The 24,502-nt window shown below is 36.3% G+C and overlaps 1 protein-coding gene and 1 long non-coding RNA gene across 4 annotated transcripts; both read left to right on the top strand.

The window, feature by feature from the left end:
- Positions 1-6,535: 6,535 nt before the first annotated feature.
- LOC119084584 lies at positions 6,536-23,815 on the top strand. Its single transcript, XR_005089089.1, has 3 exons — positions 6,536-6,643; positions 23,740-23,743; positions 23,804-23,815. It is a non-coding gene; the product is annotated as an uncharacterized LOC119084584 (long non-coding RNA).
- Positions 7,925-20,949, top strand: LOC119084583. Of its 3 annotated transcripts, none has more exons than XM_037194633.1 (7): positions 7,925-8,260; positions 17,055-17,267; positions 19,050-19,318; positions 19,384-19,432; positions 19,492-19,732; positions 19,793-19,937; positions 20,003-20,949. In XM_037194633.1, exons 2-7 carry the CDS (start codon positions 17,210-17,212, stop codon positions 20,846-20,848), a joined length of 1,608 nt encoding a protein of 535 aa, XP_037050528.1. In that variant the 5' UTR covers positions 7,925-8,260; positions 17,055-17,209; the 3' UTR covers positions 20,849-20,949. The 3 variants fall into 3 exon arrangements, with proteins under 3 accessions (XP_037050528.1, XP_037050529.1, XP_037050530.1); XM_037194634.1 differs by having other exon boundaries at positions 7,925-8,242; positions 20,003-20,943; XM_037194635.1 differs by having other exon boundaries at positions 7,966-8,014; positions 20,003-20,943.
- Positions 23,816-24,502: the final 687 nt, after the last annotated feature.

Below are 24,502 nucleotides of genomic sequence, written 5' to 3'. Positions count from 1 at the left end.
CCTATGCCCCAACTTATTATTCTAAAGTCCATGCCCACTATCAGAGTACATTTCCGAACTTGCATGCTATACTCACTTAAGTATAATCTGTGGGTCTGTTAGTAAATTATAAGGTCAAAAGCCACAGACAAAAGTCTCTTTGATTGCAATGGCTACTACGTCAGTTTTAGAATGTCAGCTCCAGCCGAATTGTCAAGTTCTGCAGTAACTGATATTTTTATGAAAGGACAAGAGATCACGAGTTAAACGATTAATTTTTTGTAATTACGAAACTGTATTTCGGATTAACGACTTTTATTGAAGACTTTGATTTTTTCGGAAATTCAATTTCAGGTCATCAGGTCATTTCGGGTTATTTCAGGTCATGACCTGAAAACTCAGGTCAGGTCAGGTCAAAGTCAATTTCTATTTCAGGTCAACCTGACCTGACCTGTGGTAAGCCTTAGATGGGAGAGAATTATATACGAATTCTCTCAAGAGAGGTGCCAATTTTTTCGAAATGCTCCTTCTACTTCGCCACAGGACTATTTATTTGACAAGGAAAGGTGGTCAGGCTTAGCCGTCATTCCGACCTGTAAAACCTTGTATCTTTTTAAAGTACAGATAACAAATTACAAATAAAAAATTTCTTCCAAAGGCTTTTCTGCGGAGATGGTTCCCATTATGCAACTGGCGTTGTATCGTTGTATGGCCATAGAAATTTTTTGTATCAGATATGATTTTGATTTTTTATCTCCGCTAATCTCTTGTAATTTTGATCAAATTTTTTCTATGGTTTCCCATGGTTTCTACCGCGAAAGCTAGTAGAATATAATTATTAGTAGAAGTTAAATTAGAATAATGTTTATGTTTGTTAAATGCTGCAGTATTAGCGAGTTCTCCAGCCTTTTTAGATGTTTTCGATAGATAAGAGTCGGCAAAGGTGTCTACACAAGTAGCGTCCCAAACGAGGGGTTTTCCTTTGAACCAAGGTGTTAACGTCACGCCATCTGGTCTTTTACCGTCATTTCTAGATAAACCTGTTGGTTCTAATTTGTTAGGAACATGCAATGATAAAAGAGCACGACTAATTATATCATTAAGCTCTGCGTGACGTTGATATCTTCCGGCGCTTTTCTGGCAGCTGAGGCCGTGTAAGCCTTTTGGAGACACCAGAGATCCGCATATGCAATGATGTACTGAACATATGTTACATCCTAGACGCAACCCAATTATTCTGAGAGAATTATTGTCCATGAAAGTTCCAATATTCGAAGAAGGAATTGAATGTAGCCAGGCGTTAGATTCTTTACATTGTAAAGCCTGAAAACGTGCTAAATCAACCTTAGAGGTAAATTTTAAATTCGTTTTGATTATTCGTTGAATGAGTTTAAAAAAAATGGCAAAATTACTGGAAACTCTCAAAATTGTTCTGATGTGCAAACTTTTCATACATATTGTTGAAATCAAACGCTTTAACGGCTCTGATTTTAACTAAATTTTTAATAAAATATGAGCATTTGGAATTTTATAACTGACAATGGTTTGTTTACACTTTCCCGCAGCTCGTATTGTCTCTTTAAATCTCTTTAAAATTGTCTCTTTCACAAATAATTTTGTTGAATAACCGACAATCAGTGAATTTGAAAATGCAAAAAGGTCCATTCAGTAGATTTTTCAGGGACGGGACATAACAACACAATCATTATCGACTCGCATGATAATATCGTCTTCCAGACGATAATATCGTTTTCAACTGCAAATTTTCGTCTTAAAGTTAGTATCACCGATGAGGCGACATAACTACACGGTTAATATCGTCAGGAACGATATTATCGTTTTTTAGTATCTAAAAAACGATATTATCGTCCAAAAAAATTTCATCCAGGACGATAATATCGTCTAAAATTATAAATTTTAAAATATTTTCAGGACGATATTATCGTTTTCTTGACGATATTATCGTTTAAAAAGACGATAATTACGTTTTTAAACGATAATATCGTTTTTAAACGATAATATCGTTTTTAAACGATAATATCGTTTTTTTGGACGATACTATCGTTTTTTTGATGATACTGTCGTCTAAAAAACGATATTATCGTTCAAAAAACGATAATATCGTTTTTTTGGCGATAATATCGTCCTGGATGAAAATATCCACTGGACGATATTATCGTTATTTTCTTTTTCTGAACAAATTTATCGTTATTTTGGACGATATTATCGTCCTGTGCGATAATTTTTGGGACGATAATATCGTTTTTAATTAATTAATTTTTTTAAATTTAAGATGATAATATCGTCCAGGACGGTAATATCGTTTTTAATTTATTTAAAATAAAAATTCTAGACGATAATATCGTCCTGGGCGATATTATCGTTCTGGATGGTTGTTGAAGACGAAACACAAAATCTTGTAGATAAACGCCTTTTTATAGACGGCAAATATATATTAAAAATTGGTTCATTTGGTTCCGTAAATTTAAATTTTATATAGAAAAATTACGCAGACTAATTATGAGACGATGCGAGAAAAAAAAATTAACTCCTAAGTTCCGACACCGTTCCGGCGCCCGGCTCGCATTGCGGCCCTCCGCTTCGCTCCGGGGCAATGGGCCGGATCGCTCGGCGTGTTAAAACGTTTTTTATGTACAATCAAAGTTGGTATTCATTTCGTAAAAAGATGAATTATTTAGGGACGAACTAAACGCCTTTTTTAAACACTGATGTGTAGGTGATTTCCTCTGACAATTGTTTTTCGATATTTTGGAAGAGAATTCGGTTCTTGCTGCACCTCTGAGTAAAATTGAGTCCTGGACAATATTACCACCCAAAACTAAACGATAATATCGCCCAGGACGATATTATCGTTTTGGACGATATTATCGTACAGAAAACGAAAATAACCATTAGATTTTCTAGAACGGTAATATCGTCCAGAAAATGATAATATCGTTTTTTGAACGATAATTTCGACAAAAAAACGATACTATCGTCCAGACAATATTTTAGAATTTTTCAATTTAGACGATATTATCGTCCTGGATGAAAATTTTTTGGGCGATAATATCGTTTTTTTGGACGATAGTATCGTCTAAAAAACGATAATATCGTTCCTGACGATATTGACGGTGCGGAAATGTCCCGCCACCGATTTTTCACGATAACAACCACTTCAAACCGACATTATTGTCCTTGCCGATTGACGTTTTTCGTACTGGATGATAACATCAGTCTGAAGCCAATAATATTGGCCCGACGACGATAATTTCGTCAGAAAGATAATAATATCGCCTGGAACATAATAATATCGACCAGAAGATAATAGAAACGTACTGGGCGCAGAGAAATTATAAGTTGGTACGCCTGTGGCCGTAGCGAGATAGAAAGAACATGAGAATGACAGTTGGCTCCTATGGAAGAGAATTTGTATGCAATTCTACCACATTCTCTCCCATAGGAGCCAACTATCATTCATATGTTCCTTCTTTCTCGCCACAGGCGTACTAACTTATCATTTCTCTGATAATTTCAGGACAATATTATCATAATATTATCGGGCCATATTATCGTCGTCTGGGCGCCGATTTGAGCCGATTTTGAAATTTTTTTATTTTTCCCTGAAAGGTAGTCAAAAGTTATGAGTTTTGAGCTCGACATGAAATCAATCGGCCATACGGTTCGGAAATTGTTGTGGAAAAACTGAAAAGCCTTTAGAGACGAAAAATGCTGATTTCACTGAATTTTTTTAAGCTCAAAATTCATAACTAGTTACTACCTTTCAGGGAAAAAAAGCTTTTCAAAATGGGTTCAGTAGTTCCTGAGATATCGGAGATATGCCCTTTAGTCATGTTGCCGACTATATGTTCTCAGAATTTTCGTTATCATAAACCTCTGAATAAGAACATATTTCAAGCCCTCAGCGTTCTATGAACTTTTATTTTTTAATATTATGCAAAGACAAATAAATAACGTTTTCCAGCATCGCCAAAGTCAAAGCGTCAGGTATACCTGCGTCCTCATTCCGACGAAACAAAATTTTCTTCTGCTCAATGATCCATGACCATCGAACCATGCCAGGGCAAAAGAAAATCCGACCCACCGACAAGACGTTTAATTTGCAACAGTTTGATTTTAAAATCATTATTATTCTCGATTTCAACCTGTAATTTTAAATTTACATAATACCATCCGCATAAGTGGCAGCTATGCTTTGTTCGTGCTCCCCATCGCATGTCTTTTCGTGCCTCTTCCTCCCGTTTGTATCCGAAAATGTATTTATATATACCCACACAACGTGCAAATAAAACAACCAACGTTCTCCAAAAACAGCAGTTTAAATACGAATTTGTTCACATTTTGTAGGTAAGAGCGTTCAGAAGTGTTTATGCTACGCATCACATACAACATTCGTGCATAATATACACATTGTTTTTCCGAACAAGTTATCTGTATAAATATGTATATTACACATCAACCCATAATCTTCAGAATCTGAATATAACACGTAGCGCAAGCGGGCGTCGTTAAGAAGAAACCAAAGCAATCTGCCTGAAGTAATGCCTTTTAACGTTGAGCGTTTTCTGAATGTAATTCTTTGGCACATTACTAACAAAATGTTGTGTTTCTGGTTTCTTTCACATACACTTTCAGCGGAGGTGGTTACAGAGGTCTATACATAAAGCATTGTTAGCAGCCAAGAGAATATGAGTTCGTAAAAATGAGATGACATAAAAGTATAGGGAAAAAAATCGTAAACGTAGGCAGAAGACAAGAAGGATTTTAGTATCTGAGTGAATCACTGAAATAACTGATAAATATTACAAACTATAAAATAAGAACAAGAGGGGATCTAGCTTCTTTCTGTATTTCGGTTGATATGAATCAACGCACTTCAAGCAAAAGTGCTTCGTGTGACAGCTGTCAAATAGAGTAGTATTTCGTATGAAAAATGTTTCCAGCTTTTTTTACAGTGCCAAAATTTGTTTGATACACTGTCACGTTTCAGTACTCTATTTGAAGTACCACTCGTGCTTGAAGTGCGTTGTATGAATGTATAATATGTCCACACTGTCAGAATCACTGCCTGTAACTTTTTCTAGCAATATGATCATTATACCCTTATGTGGAGAAAGCAAGCCAAATCCTATCGTAGACTGTAAATTACTTTATTACGAAATGTGCAGAAGCCCCATTTAACAGCTGAAGATCAGTTTTTTTAATGATCCTTTTTCGCCCTTCGCCTTGCAATGACTTTTGCAACAAGCAACGACTGGTTGGTGAGGTAGGTGAGGTGCGGCTTACCCAAAATATCTAGAAAACTGTACAAAATTTATGGCTTCAACGAACTATATGGCGAATGGTAAAAGCTGGTACGTGGAGTATGCTGGAATACATTTTCTGACAGATTTCGGTAAACTTTCACAAATTTCTATTAATTTTCAAAATTTTCCTAATATTTTCAAAATTTTCATAAATTTTCAAAAATTTCCATTTTTTACAATTTTCCATTAATTTTCATAATTTTCCATAATTTTTCACAAATTTCCATTTTGTACAAATTTCCATTAGTTTTCATAATTTTTCAAATATTTTCAAAAATTTTCAGAAACTTTCTAAAATTTCCAGTTTTTTACAATTTTCCATTAATTTTCATAATTTTCCATAAATTTTCACAACTTTTCATAAATTTAGTAAAATTACTCCTTAAAAGTACTCCTTGGGAGTATCACATGAGCAAACTATAGAGTAAGGAATGGGGGACTGAAGTTTCAATAATTTCGATAGACAACATTATTCTAAGCAACAAATTATTCTAAACTATCGCAAAATTATAAACATTTATATTTTTAATTAATTGTTTTCTGATTTTCAAGGATCAGTCAAACATAAAAAAGACTATACGTCTCTATATGCCTCTCTTTTCTTCTCATGTCATTTTTTCTTATTCTCTCACGAAAAAGGTTTGCTTTTAGGTTGAATTTGGGTCGTAGCCGTAATTCAAATATGAATTAAAAGTACAAAACTTGAAAATTCTGTAATAGTGTAGAACAATTTTTTGTTTACAATAACATTCTTAATCAAAATACAAAAAATGTCAAAAGTTCAATGTCCCATTTGTTCTTTCAATATTCGTTCGTCAATCGAGTCACCTGTCAGCAGTGGGTTTTCATTTTCATTTTTACAAGCTGGCACCAGAGAAATGGTAAATTAGTACGAGAATTGTGGCGAAAATGTTCTTTCTATTACGCCACAGGCGTACCAACCTATCATTTCTCTGGTTGGCACACGTTCATTGGTATATTACCCCTTAAAACCCGTGCTTCCACCTACGTAATAAACACATACTAAACGAGCTAATCTTAATCTCCATGACACACATGCATGTTTTCTGACTCTGATGATCGAGACACAGCTAAGTTCTAGGAGACAACAGACACCATTTTGCCTTACAATTCTTTGATCGGCCCACATCGTCCTACATAATGTAAAATTTTCGTCAACAAAAGAAGCGTAAAAAGTCGTTTCACTCACACGTGCAGATATAGAATTGAAGAAATGTAAGGACAAGTGCTACAACTATGGGATGAAATGCAAGTGGAACGAATAGAAGGAAAGGAACAAACGAAACCACGGAAAATAACATCTAATGATGAGTTCAGTTTACCATTGTCGCAAATTTGGAATCTAATACATTCAGCTAATACTTTTCAGTAGGGGGACCTGACCAATTTAACTATTCAGTGATCCGGAAAAATTTTTCTGATCTAAACTAAAAATCAAAATCTTTGGAAAATTTCTCTATTCCTCGCTAAGAATTATTTTGGAATAATTTTACGACTCGTAGCCTATCCTATCCATTCTTAATTAACAACAAAAAAAAATGTAAAAATTGAATTCACAAGACTATTCTGCAAAGGTCAAATGCCTTTATTACACAAACAAATTAAAATACTCTCAACAGCAAAGCAAAAGTTCACAGAGCCAAAAAAAAAATTGTTTTATTTCCACCAGTTTCAACCCACCAATGCCCGCCGCATAGTACTAAAAATAAAAGTGTCGTTTTTGTACATTTAAAAATACGAAGATAAGAAGTGCTTCACAAAAACAAACTTTTTCTAATGTTACATTATATTCCATGAAAAGATAACCCACAAAAAAAAGTGACAATAATAAAAAAAAGCACCCCGTCCCCAACTGCCAGTACGACACATCCTTACACAGTACGCATTTTTCCATTCATATCCATCGAATCTTTATATTCGAAAACCCTCCAAACCTTCTAAACAAGAAAGGCATAAAGTGAAAAACAAGACATTTTTTTGCTGCTGCTGGTGTCGCTATACGGATATAACTTCATATAGACGGTATAGCTACTTTGGCTTTTTTTGTTGTATATAGAAAATGTCTATACGCTGTGCAAATAACACCCGATACGTCTCTATATAGTCTCTATACTATGCATACTATACCTATCTGTATATAGCGACAGAAAAAAAAAACTCAAATGACTGCTCAGTTTAGTGTGGTGTCTTCTAACTCGTCGTCACGAGTCGACATCGTCAAAACACAACAGCTCAGAAAAAAAGGTATTTTTTATCTATATAAATATGTAGCGGTTGATAACAGTCCCATTGAAACCACCCTGCTCTCAAAGCTTACCCACATTTTGTGTAGCTTGCAGTGGTGTACGATTTTTTTTGTTGTTTTTGTTGTTGATGTTATACGTCGTTCTATATTATATTCGTGTGGGCTATTATTATATTATGCCTTATACACAATTCACAGTGGAAGTTATGCTCGAATATGATAATAAAACGAATGTGTATACGGTCGTACAGCTTGAAAAAGCGTGAAAAAGTGTTAATTCTCTGAGTGCTCTCTCTGGGTTGCTCGGTTGTCATCCGTCGCTTTTAATACCACAGGAATATTTCGATTCAGTTAACTTTAAGCGCGCACATTGCATGGAACATGGTAAATGAAAACGGTTCTTCCACATCGTTATTTTCGTGAATGTCGGTATGGATTGAGGGTAAAACATGCTGTGGGCTGTGTTGGAGATGCTTGTATGGTAGTCAATATATTTTTGGTGTACCGTCAGTCGTTAGAGGAACGTTTCGGGAGACAGTTGGATGAGTGCGCTGTTCGGTGAACGGTGGTTTTTATGTGAACATCGTAATTTCGCGTCGGGATATTATTATTTTTATAAGCGGTGCGGTGTTTTTTAAGGATAATAATGTTGTTTACGGTGAATTCAACTGTGAGATTTGGCAATTTTGTACGGAACCAAATTATTTTTTATGGAGTGCGATAGATAGATTGTAGTTCGTCTCAGATGAGAAGGGAAAATGTTTGGCATTTTTACTTGTGTGCTTTAAGCAAGCATAAAGGATTGAGCCACCAATTTCATTTGGAACTCTAATATGTTTGGAGTCAATATTAAAGAAGTTAATACTACTTTTGTTAAAGAGACAGGTGAAAAAATTATTTGAAAATCTTTAAAGATTTGGAAGATCATCCTTGAGGAACTTTGAGACGAAATATATTAAAATGATGGGTCTACCACCAGAGCATTATTCTCAAGAATATTTAGAAAATTTACACGCCACCAGAACTCCTGGTTCATGAATCAAACTTTGCTATTTCTACTCTTCTTCGTTAGTAGAAATGAATTGAAAATTACCTTGAATGGTAAATGAAATCATAAGTGCTTTTAGTTCGGATAGTGATGCCCACAGGCTAATTAATTTTATTTCTTATCAAACTGAGTCAAAAATTCGGATTTAGAAATCAAATTTCAAGTAGAAATATCTCGAAGATCCAACCAACGATTCATGACTTAGTCAGACCTTTGAACTATGTTTCGCATTATAAGGCACGGTGTGCCTGAACCAAATTTTATTCACATTTCTTGCACCTCTGCTTTCTCTTTGTATTTCACTTCTTTGGGTCATAATAAACCATTTTTGTTCGAACGTTAGGGTGGCAAAGCGGGCGCGTTTCTAAATAATGTAAAGAATCATGTTTGTTTCATCGATTTCCATACATTTACACGAGGTATGTGCATAAAAGTGACGAAAATAAGTCTTCCCATATGGAATCTGTTGATTGAATATTGTTTCCCGAGTAAAAACGAGCCATCAGAACAGTCGGAGCGTTTGCTGCGACTGAGCCCCGTACAAACCCGTATATCTATTGCGTACGTGACCCTAGTGCGTCTGTCACCCTACTTTGACCGTAAGCCTATTGCGCCGGTTAATGTAGTTAAAGTAAAATTATTATGGAATGTGTACATCTTACAAATTGCGCATAGCGCAATTACGAAGCCCCGTACGACGTTCCTTTCAAATGAAACAAAAATTTCAAATCGCCCTAAAAATTTTATTTTTTTGAAGGGCCTAGTATCGGCCTCAGTCCGAGGACCCAAATTTAAAATTTTTTTCAACCACATTCTATTCGGCCTTTGATTACCTTCCAAATGAAACAAAAATTACGAAAAACGGATGAAATTTGCTCGAGTTATATGTAAAATACACATAGGGCCCTAGTAGCGGCCTTAGTCCAAGGACCCAAATTTAATTTTTTTTTTCTACAACATTCTATTCGGCCTTTGATTATCTTCCAAATGAAACAAAAATTACGAAAAACGAATGAAATTTGCTCGAGTTATATGTAAAATACACATAGGGCCCTAGTATCGGCCTCAGTCCGAGGACCCAAATTTAATTTTTTTTCAACTACATTCTATTCGGCCTTTGATTACCTCCCAAATGAAACAAAAATTACGAAAAACGAATGAAATTTGCTCGAGTTATATGTAAAATACACATAGGGCCCTAGTAGCGGCCTTAGTCCAAGGACCCAAATTTAATTTTTTTTTCTACAACATTCTATTCGGCCTTTGATTATCTTCCAAATAAAACAAAAATTACGAAAAACGAATGAAATTTGCTCGAGTTATATGTAAAATACACATAGGGCCCTAGTATCGGCCTCAGTCCAAGGACCCAAATTTAATTTTTTTTCAACAACATTCTATTCGGCCTTTGATTATCTTCCAAATAAAACAAAAATTACGAAAAACGAATGAAATTTGCTCGAGTTATATGTAAAATACACATAGGGCCCTAGTATCGGCCTCAGTCCGAGGACCCAAATTTAATTTTTTTTACAACAACATTCTATTCGGCCTTTGATTACCTTCCAAATGAAACAAAAAATACGAAAAACGGATGAAATATACTCGAGTTATATGTAAAATACACATAGGGCCCTAGTATCGGCCTCAGTCCAAGGACCCAAATTTAATTTTTTTTTCAACAACATTCTATTCGGCCTTTGATTATCTTCCAAATGAAACAAAAATTACGAAAAACGAATGAAATTTGCTCGAGTTATATGTAAAATACACATAGGGCCCTAGTATCGGCCTCAGTCCAAGGACCCAAATTTAATTTTTTTTCAACAACATTCTATTCGGCCTTTGATTATCTTCCAAATAAAACAAAAATTACGAAAAACGAATGAAATTTGCTCGAGTTATATGTAAAATACACATAGGGCCCTAGTATCGGCCTCAGTCCAAGGACCCAAATTTAATTTTTTTTCAACAACATTCTATTCGGCCTTTGATTATCTTCCAAATGAAACAAAAATTACGAAAAACGAATGAAATTTGCTCGAGTTATATGTAAAATACACATAGGGCCCTAGTAGCGGCCTTAGGCCAAGGACCCTAATTTAATTTTTTTTCAACAACATTCTATTTGGCATTCGATTACCTTCCAAATCAAACAAAAATTACGAAAAACGAATGAAATTTACTCGAGTTATATGTAAAATACACATAGGGCCCTAGTAGCATTTCACTTCTAAGGCCCTAACTCACGGTCCACTCACCCGATTTTAAAAAACTTTTTTTTCCTAGATTGGTATTGACAATACCTATCATTTGCCGTGTCATTTACATTTCTATCGTTTATTTTGCCATAAATATCACCAAAAGACCTTAAATCACTAAGGTGGCCCTAACTCACGAAGGGCCGACCCGAATATGCCCATCTTCGAACTTAGCCTCACTATTTCGACTATCTTTCAGGGAAAAAAAAAATTTTTGAAATCGGATTTGATTTACTCAAGATATCGACGTGACAGACGGACAGACGGACAGACAAAATTTTTATTGCAGATTCGTCATCTATGAACATAGGCAAACACTTTGCCCTTACCGTCTGCTTCGAATTCCATCAATTACACACGGCATCGTAATCCTATAAGCCCCTTTGTACTTCGTACGGGGCTAAAAAAGTTCTCACAAAGCCTAAATCACTCCAATTCAGACTTCTCAGTACCTCAGTGAAGACAATTTTGTATGAAGAATTCACTGAGAAGCCTTAATTCGTTCGATTTAGACTTTTGAAAAGGCTCACTGAAAAAAATTTTTTACTCGGGGCTATGAACATGAAACAGACACTTTTTTGCATGGAGACTCCAACGGGAAATGGATAGATTTCGAAATAACCGCCTTTGAAGTAGACGTGTTTCACGTTCAGAACGTGTTTGAAGGCGACTTTAAGTATGGTTTCCACTCAACAAAAAGTACTCCGTGAGAGGAGCCGTGAGAGACCATGCTGTCAAGTAAACAAAGCTAAAATTGAAAAAAAATGCAATTTTGTCTCTCACACGGAGGACTTTTTTGGTTAGTGGAAATCAAGCATTATTCCAAATCTATCGGCTTCCCATTGGAGTCTCCATACAAAAAGGTGTCTGTTTTATGTCTACTAACAATATTCAATCAACAGATTCCATAATATGGAATTTCGATGTATATGGAGAGCGGGACATTTATTATCGTCACTTTCACGTACATTGTATGGAAATCAGACATTATTCCGAAAAGCGCCCACTGCATGAAGTTGTTTGTTATGACCCACAAAAAAGGGAAATACGAAGAGAAATTAGAGGTGCAAAATTGTTTAATTAAATTTTGTTCGGAAGGATTCTCTTCACAAAAATCATTTTTCCACTGGCGAAAATGGTAAATTAATTAAGAATGTCACATGACCCCAAGTATTATCAACTCGGAGGAATATCAATTTCGTTAATTTCACAAAGTGGCTGTTTAATTTCAACTGATTTCAACATGGGGATATTTAGCCTCTCAATAGACTTTCACTGCACCCCTCTAAAATTTTGATCCTGCAGTGTCTACAGAAAAAAATTTGAATCATCGTTACTAACCGAAAAAAATGACAAAAATGAACAAAATAATTAGAACAGCAATTAGCTGGCCTCTTCTCAATAATTCATATAACCCATATTTAACGTCTGGTACCGGTTTCAAATTCGGGAGAAAAACTTTTTCCACCAATTATCGCATTTTAAAAGTAAAATTTGCGGCCAATAATTATATGGGAGAAGAAAACCCCAAACGCAACGTTATTACGAAATTTTACAGAAAATAATAATGCGGAACGACGACGACGATGATGATGATGAGAAAAAACATTTTTTTTCTTTAAAAATATGTAAATAACATCGTCCAAATCTAGAACGGACTTATACCAACAAAATTCTCTGAGGACCAATTTACTTCCTTTGACGATTTCGAGCCAGCATAAGTATCTATATAAAGAACTTTACGTTCGTTTGGGCCGTTGTGTATTGTAATTAAATCAAATTTATTGTGGGTAATTCAAATGTATTACGAAGTCGTCTGAAGTGAACGCATTTTCATAAACTAAAAGTTTAAAGAATCGAACCTGTGAAGACTTAGAAATTTCAATTTTTCTGTTCTCAATAGAATTTTCCTAATATCCTCCGAACACTTTCCATTCAGTGAATATTCACCTTTACAGAGTACCCCAAAAGTGCCGGGTCACGTGATTCAAAAATGTGAACACATTCCCAAATTAAATGAATCCCAATTCGCGTCAGTGCAATGAATGTACACACAGTGGTCCCCTTAATTTAATATTATGCAGTTAATCACGTCGTCCAATCGATATCAATCGTTTAATTACAGGCGAACATAAAATATATTTCACCAAACCAAATGTTTGTGGATGTATAACCGAATCTACTCCCAAAATACAAATTGACTATCCAATTTATAGCACGTTACATGAACTCTGTATGTGTATACTGATGTGCGTCATAGTTTTACAAGTAAAATTCGTTTTTGTTTTTTGGGATTTTGTAAAACATTTCACTCCGCAAAACCGAGCCACCGAAATAAAATCAACAACAATGAAACAACTTTTTTTTGTTCCATTTTACCGTGGGCTTGGTGGGCTTTCGGTTTTCCGATGTTCATCACGTTTCATGTATACACGAATTAAAAGTGGAAATTAAGTTGAATTAGACATGGATCCTTTCATCGATAGTGAACATTGATGTGGCAGCTGTGTGTGGAGTTTTCACCTTTTAAATTCGTAAATCAAATGGAAAAGGACAAATGAATCCACATTTAACATTTTACAGATCGCAAACATTAGAAGTTACCGAATCTGGTACTTCTTTTTGTTGAAAGAATTGTCTAGCGTGTTTGATACAGAATCTTTTACTTCAATAGTTTTGACGTAAAATTTGCTATATTAGACCAGATTAGGCACAGCTCATCACCCTTTTTTGTCATAGCTGTCGCTAACAGATGATAAATGCGTTTGTAAGAAGAATTCATTCACAATTGCCATGCTTTGGGTACCGGGTACCAGAGCCTAATATTTGGGAATCGTTTTTGAGAATTTTTGGGAATTTAGGGAATTTTGGGAATTTAGAGAATTTTTGGGAATTTTGGGAATTAATTCCCAAAAATTCCCAAAAAATTTCTTTTCTTTGCATTTTTATAATTAAATGCTCGTAAAAGATTAAAGATTAAAGATTAAAGATCAGGAACAAACAAAATATTCCTATCAGCTGACAAATACCTAATATCATATTTCGATTCTTTAGAGTTTCCGTACATGAGTTCATCATGGCAGTGATTTTTTTAATTATTTCTATAAAAAAATACAAAAAGTTTTCATTACAAAACTAAACTTTTATTAAAACATAGCTAACGCCGACCCGTACGAAACACCTATTCGTATCAAAAGCCTTTAATGTGAAACTCTTCATTTCTCTTACTTCATTTTCTTCTCTGCTGAAAAACTATTCTCCCTTTAAAATCACTTACAATATCCACTCTTTGCCTTGTTATCATATACAACTAAATTGCCGGAGGCAATATAGACAGCCCCGTACGAAGACAAATTTCATAAATTCCTATTTAAACAGCTATATACCGCCATATTTACCTATATTTCACTATAAATAAACATTTCACAGAGGAATATATGCTATTATATAGCTCTATATGCCTGTATATAGCTCAATATAGGTGAATATAGATATATATAGATGTCCATATATGGAATCCCTGAAACACCCCACACACATAACAAATTATTTCCAAGTTAACAGAAACTCTCTAAGTATCATTTTTCCCAAGATATTTCTATTTTACTAAAATCCAATATGGCCGCCGGCAGCCATTTTGTTAGGAGACCGGAAATAGTACCGACGCTTTACATTCGTTAATACCTTTCAAACAAAAAAAAATTCATGAAATTCGGTCAAAATTTACTCGAGACATTGTCAAAATACACCACGTTCACTGTACTTCCGAGTAGCCAGATAAGAGCTCACTCCAAGAGACCTAGCTCACGCTCCGGAGAACATAATTTCAAAAACTTTTTTTCCCTGATTGGTACGGTCAATACCTATCTAATAAAGCTAAAACAGACGAAATATGTTCAAATGTGGCCGACCTACAAGCAAAAACTGCTTGCCGCCGTGTGCCTGTTTCACACCAAGGGGTCTAACTCATGAGTCGGACATCCGATTTCCATAAACTTTTTTTTTGTCGATCGGTATTGTAAATATCTTTCATTCGATGTATCATTTACGAGTATAGCGTTTAAATGTCCGGAGATATCTTCGAAAAACCGTAAAGCACTTATTGGGCCCCAGCTCAGGAGGGGTCGATCCAAAATCACTCATCTTCGAACTTATCCTGTCTTTTGACATTACCAAACGGGAAAAAAAAGAATTTTCAAAATCGGATGCGTTTTACTCAAGTTATCGTGCAGACGGACAGACGGACAGACGGACTTTTTTTTCGCGGATTTGGCATCTCTAGACAACCACAATAGGTTTCCCCTTACTCAGGGAGTCCAATTCGACGTGTTACAAACGTATGCGTAAACCTATAAGACCCCAGTACTTCGTACGGGTCTAAAAAGGCTCGCGGTTTATTCTGGTGGCTATCGAAACTTTATATGTTCTGGCACCAAACGATGAAACCAATTTTTTCAAAAAATATTCTAATAAGAAGTTATCATCGAAAATGTTTTTCATAGAAGGTCGGAGTGTAGACTGCTCTTAAAATAAATATTTTTGAGTTATAGCCGCAAAAAGGTTTTCGGTACCCTCTGACATGTTTTGAACACTTTAACCGAAAATTTAAAAAAATGTTCGAAAAAAATGAAAGATACGATTCTCTAGAATTGAAGACGAATCTATCACTCCTTAAAATCGGAGACCACAGGTTCCCCTATCACCATCACCTCCAGTTTTGGCGATATGCCGCTTAAGCTTAATTTACTGAATATATTATATTCAATATGTTCTGAAATATTTCTTGTTTTTTTTGGGAATTTTTGGGAATTTTAGCGAGTTTTTGGGAATTTTTGAGAATTTTAGGGAATTTTTGGGAATTTTTGGGAATTTTTGGGAATTTTTGGGAATTTTGGGATTAATTCCCAAATATTAGGCTCTGGGTACCCCCGAATAAATCCCTGTTTGGTTACAAAGTTCACAACGAAAATTGATTATTGGTTCGATGATTAAATTCAAAGTCAAAAATTCAATGGAATGAGCTTTATAAACTGCACTGCATGATAAAGCCAAATAAAAGCAAAGTTTTAAGCAAAACTCAATCTCTCAGTAACAGAAAAAGCTTCAACGTTTTCCCACTAATTCACGCCGAAAGTCCGCTGTAAATTCAAACTGAAACGCATAGCCACCAAATTAAAGGCCAACGTTGTTTTTGGTCAACTCGCTTTATGGATCAAAAATTTTGACCACTGGCAGTTCGATCGCAATCCACAATTTTGTGTGCTAACACTGCAAACGTCGCGAAACGGGGTGATCTTTGAATTCTTTGTTGCGAAAACGAATTACTCAATTATAGAGGTGAAAAGAATATCAATCATTGTACGGCCGAGTAGCACGAATTACGCTGACTCCGTAATCATCGATCCCGTGGGCCGATGTTGACAGACGTTTTTACCCCTGATTAGTGTGCCAGAAATAAATCATCTGTGAGCAGTAACTTGCTCTGAAGCTCTCTTGCTTTCTACGTAGAGAATCCGTCAAAATTTACATGCGACAGATAACGTGCCTGTCGAATGTTAGCTGTTACATGTAATGTACATTATTGGCTGTGACGGTTAGTGAAGCTTATATTCACTATAAGGCAATAGAATGTCACGCGCTGAGTGGTTCAGTGACAAAGCCCTAGACTTTCTGCGTATCTTTGAGAAAAGTTTTCTTCATTTTCCCTAATTTTCCTAACTTCTTTTTAAACTTTGTTGAATTTCCTAGAAATCAAGAAAATTATTAAAATGGAAAAAACGAGAAAAATTGAAAATTTCCTGATTTTGAGAAAATTTACAAAAGTTGAAAAAATTAAGGAAAATTTGGAAAAATCAAGACAATGGATGACAGCTCTTCATATTCTCATTTGCAAATCTGTCTACTCGGAAATACATTCATCGTAATATATCCACTAATTAGTTCAAATCACGATAAATGTCGTAAGAATCCCAAGAACTTTTTTTCTGGAGTTGTTTTTCAGTAAATATTTATGGAAAATGAAGGAGGATTGGTTGTAGCATAAAGATCTTGAGTCGTTTTAGGAGACTTTCAATTTTTTTTGTAATCTAGAATCAAGTGACTCAAGTCATTAATCAAAAGTAAATCCGTGCTCACAAATACGAAATCCCACTCATTGTTTCATATTCAGGCAGAACAACATTGTGAATGAGAAAAAGAACTGAAAAGCCAAAAAAACATATTCAATGCAAGAATGAATGAATAAGAAAGTGTAAATAAAAATATAGAACAATCACAGCTGGAGACAATACACACAACGCCGTCGTATACCAGTTAAATTCACTGTAAAATGACTGCAAAACGAGAAAAGGATTTCACCAAAAGCAACAAAGTCTCAAACTCAACAGGTAACCAACCGCATTCTATTCATTTTTTTCTCTCGACATTTTAATATGCAAATTTTTAATTTCTGGTGATTATTGTTTCATTTTGGTGTCTCCCCCATTTACAGCTGAATTTTCACATTTTCACGCGTCGTATTTATTTTAACTGATGAAGGGAGCGAAATGGTTGACTAAGAAAAAAGTTTTCTTAGAAAATTACGTTTTTTTCCCGGTCTATGGGTGAATAGATCTCTGTGCTATGATAGATTCAATTTGTATAGATGATATGAAGAGAAATGTAAATTTCCTTGAACTGTTTCAAGATATTTCATTGAAAGTTTTGAGGAAAATATGGTCGAAGTTCATGTTCCGTTACATGTTTTCCTTACTTTTAATATGGACGCAAGCGAGGACATTTATATTGGAACTAGTTGAGTTATTAGAAATTACTTTCAAATATGTTTATGAGTCAAACATGTTCATGAGTCAAACATGTTCATGCGTCAAACATGTTCATGCGTCAAACATGTTAATGAGTCAAACATGTTCATGCGTCAAACATGTTCATGCGTCAAACATGTTCATGCGTCAAACATGTTCATGCGTCAAACATGTTCATGCGTCAAACATGTTCATGCGTCAAACATGTTCATGCGTCAAACATGTTAATGAGTCAAACATGTTAATGAGTCAAACATGTTAATGAGTCAAACATGTTCATGCGTCAAACATGTTCATGCGTCAAACATGTTCATGCGTCAAACATGTTCATGCGTCAAACATGTTAATGAGTCAAACATGTTAATGAGTCAAACATGTTAATGAGTCAAACATGTTCATGAGTCAAACATGTTCATGCGTCAAACATGCTCATGCGTCAAACATGCTCATGCGTCAAACATGTTCATGCGTCAAACATGTTCATGCGTCAAACATGTTCATGAGTCAAACATGTTCATGAGTCAAACATGTTCATGTGTCAAACATGTTCATGTGTCAAACATGTTCATGTGTCAAACATGTTCATGTGTCAAACATGTTCATACGTCAAACATGTTCATGCGTCAAACATGTTAATGAGTCAAACATGTTCATGCGTCAAACATGTTCATGTGTCAAACATGTTGATACGTCAAACATGTTGATACGTCAAACATGTTCATGAGTCAAATATATTCATGCGTCAAACATGTTCATGCGTCAAACATGTGCATACGTCAAACATGTTCATGCGTTATTTCATCTCTTGAAACTTGTTTGTTAACTTCTTATAAAGAGCTAGTAATCTGTAGTATACAAAGTCTGATTTGCTCTGGCAATTGTTCTTCGATATATCAAAATTTAATGTTAAAACAATTGAAGTAACAGATTTGTTGTCAAACTAAAAGCCCACACGATGCTTAACGAATAAAATGAAATCTAATATCTCGGTACGTGGGATACGCTGGGTACTTGTAAATTGTTTAAAACGACTGCTTTGGTCGTGCATTACTTGGAAAAGATTAATACTCTCGAAAATCCACAGAGAAAAAGCCTTTAGAGATTCTGCTATTGATACAACTAGATTAAAAATGGTCCTTAACCTGTCACAGACGGAAAGCATAAACAGCTTTACTATCTGATCTATTACTTCATTTGATCGAAGATTTTCAGGAATTGATTTCAGAAGACCTCATTAGTCAGAGCTTGTCGTTTATCATTGCTGTCGTTCCTTTAATAGGTTAAAGGAAGGAAATACACGCCTGTACATCGTTCCTTCGACATTTTATTGGAACAATCCTGTAGTCAATTCCCTCTTATTTCCAGATCAAATATCAACCAAATCAATATCCAGCAGCACATCAACTGCTCAATGCACCACAATTTTACCGACCGCAGTAACACCCCTACTTCCAGTTGGTACTCCTGAAACCCTAAAACGAACCAACAAGCCATTGATGGAAAAGCGTCGACGAGCCCGAATCAATCAAAGTCTTGCCATACTTAAAGCTTTGATATTGGAATCGACAAAAAATTCGAACAAATCAGCGGACGGTCAACCAAAGCACACGAAACTGGAAAAGGCGGACATATTGGTAAATAACAGAGAATTGATTGTCGAGTTCGCAATTTCATTAAAAATGACAACAATTTATTGTAGGAGTTGACTGTGCGACATTTCCAGAAGCATCGACATTTAGATAACCCAGGTATGTTCGACCGTTACATTACGTTCGTTATTGTGTCGTCATAATCTTTCTCTTAACAGCAACAGATAAATACCGAGCAGGATATTCTGATTGTGCCAGGGAAGTAGCTCGGTATCTCGCGACGCCAGAACCGCCACCATTACCCAGTGTTCCATCAATAAGTGATCCCGGTTGTAAAGCGAGATTACTTCGTCACTTAGACCAATGTATAATAGAGATTGACACTGAAATATGTCCAAAGACCAGCATACTACCCTCCAGTGACATTAAGGGCGAACCATTTTTTGCAGTCAAGAAAGCGTAAGATTCTACCAGCAAAGAAATATTTACGAATCTGAACTCATTACGATGATCATTTAGATCTGATGATAATTCGATGGACTACAGTAGCCAGGACTCAAATCCGATAGATTTCAGTAAGAGTAACAAAGACTTAGTGCACACCAAAGTTCCCAGTAGCCATCACGCAGCCGAAGACGAATTAGATAGGCGTATAGTACCAGTCGTAAGATACAACCACCATTTCAACAGATTGACGTTCTGAGTCTTAATAAGATTTCTGTCTTTCAGAATCAAGACGAGAACAACAACGGAGATCGCACGGAGGTAGCATCAACTGTAAGTACAACAATTCCGATCTCCACGCCATTCCCATCGTCAGCGTTTGCACAAAAGCCAATCAACAGCATTCCGTCACCGTACAGCCCGAACAAACAATTTAGAACGAAGTACGAAAGTAGTCAGGTGATATGCAAAATCAACGACGCTTACCTGAATGCCATCGAGAGGAACAATTCGAAGATTCCTGACGGCGCACAAGAAAAACTGCCGGAAGCACCTACATTTCATGACATGAAGTTAGCTGACGATCAAGCCGTACTTCGAGTTCCGCCTCATTATGCCCAATTGGCCGCAGCACTCGGCCTAAATTCGCAAAGCATTATGGAAAGTGTGGTAGCAACACCAACCGACTTCGAGAATTTAATTGAAATGCAACGGAAATTGGCATCGGACAGCGTTAAAATGGATGTGCCGAATGTTTGCATGGATGTTACGAATCATAAGCAAACTCCTTGGGACTGTTACCAGAAAGTGAGCGCGTCACCCAAATCGCAAACAGACGCAACCCATGACCATTTAACCGAAAACAAATTGAATCGTCAGAATTACATCGATAGTAACAGTAGCAACAACAGTTGCAGCAATCAAATGATGGATATCGACGAAGGTGTACAGCCGGTTAATGAGAAATTTGTGGGTCACAAGCAAAAGTTATTCGAGCACTTCGGGAAGAAGGCATTCTTAAGCTATGCATACGAGTCGAATTTGAAGGAGAATCAAAATATTTTAAATCAAAACTGTGATCTGATGAACAATGGAAATCAAGGAGATGAAAATATGTGGCGCCCATGGTAGAATTGATGGATTTTATTTTCAGAATTAAGTAGTTTACGCTGATGATGTAAATGTTTAAATTATTTGTATTATTAAAAGGGATGTAATCAAACGATAACAAACTTTCACACAAACTTTGACACAATCGTATCAAAAGGTCACCTCACTAAATCTGCTACTTCATTTGTTTAAAGTATGGCAATGAAATCTTGGACTAAATTGGTTTCAATATAGGACAACACCTTTCGGATTCATCTGTTACAGTTGACGTCTTTGTCGATAATAAAGGACTCGTCGTTTTAAAAAGGTGCAATTAGATCAGCTCGCATCTTTCTTCTTCTTCTTCTTCTTTAGCCTGTTTGTATCCACTGCTGGATGAAGGCCTCCCCTAAATTTTTCCATGTTGTACGATCCATTGCCACTTGTTGCCAGTTCGTGTGTCCATATGTACCTTTGATGTATTTCTTTATTCCGTTTGTCCATCTCTCTGGTGGTCTTCCGACAGGTCTTGTTGTGGGGGGGCCTCCAGTCCATGATGGCTTTGGTCCAACGGTCATCTGTCCTTCTTGCAATATGTCCTGCCCAACTCCACTTTAGAGACGCAATTCTTTCCATGACATCAACGACTTTTGTTTGTTGGCGAATCCATTGGTTTGTCATTTTGTCTCTGAGTGTAATTCCAAGCATACTTCGTTCCATGGCTCTTTGTGCCACTCTCAACTTATTTTCAGATGCTTTGGTTAATGTTAACGTTTCTGCTCCATATGTCAACACTGGAAGGACACACCTATCGAAAACTTTCCGTTTTAGACTATTATTCATTTTGCTTTTGAAAATCAGGCTGAGTTTCCCGAAAGCTGCCCATCCAAGACCAATTCTACGCTTGATTTCTGCAGTTTGGTTGTCTAGACCTAATTTCAGTTTGTGACCAAGGTATACATAGCTGTCAACTCTTTCAATAACTGTATCTCCAATTTTTATTTGTCTGTCGTCGTCAATGTTTGTCATGATTTTCGTTTTAGATAAGTTCATCTTGAGACCAACTTTGTTAGCCTATTCATTTAACTCTTCTAACATGACTTGTGCTTGGTATAGATTTAGTGCGACTAGGACAATGTCATCTGCGAAACGGAGATGACTAAGGAATTCTCCTTTTATGTCAATTCCCTTTTTGCTCCAGTCTAATTTCTTGAAAACACTCTCCAGGACTGATGTGAACAGTTTCGGTGAGATGGTGTCACCCTGTCTTACACCTCGACCTAGCCTGAATTTCGTCGTGTTCTCATGAAGTTTAATACATGACGTAGCATTTTCGTACACATATTGGAGCACCTTGGAGTACCTTGAGTCCACTCTACATTCGTCCAATGAGTCCCATATCGACCATGTTTCAACTGAATCAAAAGCTTTTTCGAAGTCAATGAATATCAAGACTATGCTAATCTTGTATTCGTTGCATTTTTCAATCAACGTTCTCATCACTTGTAAATGATCGTTCGTGCTGAAACCTGATCTAAATCCACCTTGTTCGACTGGTTGGTAGAAGTCGAACTTTTTCGTGTTCCTTTTTGTGATGATTTTCATGAATAGCTTGTACAGTGTTGATAAAAGACTTATGGGCCGGTAATTTTCTAGCTTTGTTATGTCCCCTTTTTTGTGCAGTAATGTGATCTCTGCATTTTCCCATGCTTCCGGGATTTTTTTCCCATTGGAGGCACTGATTGAACAAAGCCGTTATTGCACTTAATAGGGAGTCTCCACCTAGTTTAATGGCTTCGATGGGAACACCATCTTCACCAGGTGACTTTTTGTTTTTCATTTCGTTGACTGCAGCCTTTACTTCTTCAACAAGTATGTCAGGCAGATCTTCTGATCCTACGTTCCTAACGACTGGTCTGTCTTCTTCTGTCGTAGAATTCGGGTTGGGACGTTTCGATGAAAACAAATCTTCGCATCTGTTCTGTACGAATTCAGAAGGCAGTCTTTTAGCTTTTTGGATCCAGTGGCAATTTTAAAAAAATGCGTCTAATACGTACACTGGGTGCCAAACCACTTTCAAAAAAATTCTTCGAAGTTTGTGTGACTGGTGAAAGGTGATCAAAAACCGAAAACAAAAATTTCTCCAGTTACACGAGTCGTACAGGATCGTGTGGGGTGTCATTAGAAAGGTAATTGCATGTACTTCCGGGGCAAATAGGGTCTTATTGGGTTTGAAATTCATCTACACTGAGATGAGATATGTACAGTTGAAGAACTTATCCTTTTCTTTCTCTAGATACGGAAGAGAGCCCAAAAAAACTGATGGAATTGCTTGTCATCCCTGAGTTCTGGCGTTGAGAAGAAGATGGCTCTTCAGAATCCTGAAGTGATGGAATTATAGAACCTGACGAATAGAGACCGTCAACTTTACTCAAATCCCAGAGAGAGTTTAAAAAAAACTGTTAAAGTTGCTTGTAACGAGCAGTTACGAAGAATCATTTCATTAAAAGGCTTCTTCCTCTTATAACGTCTTGAGATACAATGATAGAAATCGATCAAACTTTTCATTGTATTTCGCATCCAAGGTATGAGGTTCCTGTCCCTTTGATGCATCAGAACTCGGCCAGCTCTAGCGTTCAAAGTACGTACATGCCACCGCCTTTTAAAAACACACAAACTCGTAAAAATTTATCAAGAAATGACCAGGGAAATGACTCTCAAAGATAGCACTTTTTTCGAGACACTTTCGCTGTAATATCCCATCAATTCCCGGACTTCGGCAAAAAATGTGTTCTCATGAATGCGTGAAAGAATCTGCAACCTTTCAGAATCTGGTTCAATTCAGGCCGTAAGTGCGCATAAAATTTGAATTTTAAGTGAACGATTCAATGAAAAAGCAAGTAAACCGAAAAATACATTTCAACGCTTCATAGGTCTGTTCCAAACAACTGTAAACGCGAATTTTGACAACACGAACGACGACGATTTCATCCACAGAGGTCAACATAACCTAATCGTCAACAATGGTTATTTGTGTACCTGTTTTGGACGATTGATTTCAGGCAATTTCGCGGATTGTAGGCCGAACGAAGTGAGGCTTACAAGCGAAAGTGCCTTAAATCAACCGTCCCAAACAGGTGCACATGTAAGTTTTCATGCAGAGGGCCGGAAACCCGAGAAAATTCGAAAAATTGCCCTCATTTTCGGCCCCGAAGCATGAAAATTTCTTTGAACGTTTTTCGGTAAAATTTTCGTCAACCTAAAATTTGAGGTTAAGTTGCCTTCTGTGGATGAACATTTCGAAATGACCTTGGAACAAACCTATACTTATAGTGACAGCTTTCAAAAAATTTTACGTATTGAAGCTGCTTCGCGCTAATTTCGGCAGCTCATTTTTCCTGAGAAATTGTTTAGGCTATGTTGTCTATGGATGAAATTTGACAATTCGTATGGCCTTGGAACAGACCTATTTGTATGAAAATGACGCTACGTTAGAAAGACCTCCGCACTTTCCATTTGGAATTTCGACCGCACTTCCGGCGTGAAAAAATATTCGAATTTGACTGCAGTCAAATATAAAATGATTTGATCTGGAAACGTTCCGGAATTCCCTAGGATACTAAGCTAAAATAGCAACTCTAGGCAGATTCTTAAGTTCAGTTGCCTGAAGAGATGAGATGATGGCTGTTCCTGACG

The sequence above is a fragment of the Bradysia coprophila genome, unplaced genomic scaffold (assembly GCF_014529535.1).
Source record: "Bradysia coprophila strain Holo2 unplaced genomic scaffold, BU_Bcop_v1 contig_87, whole genome shotgun sequence".
Taxonomy (NCBI): Eukaryota; Metazoa; Arthropoda; class Insecta; order Diptera; family Sciaridae; genus Bradysia; species Bradysia coprophila.
This window is presented reverse-complemented; position numbering and strand designations above follow the sequence as displayed.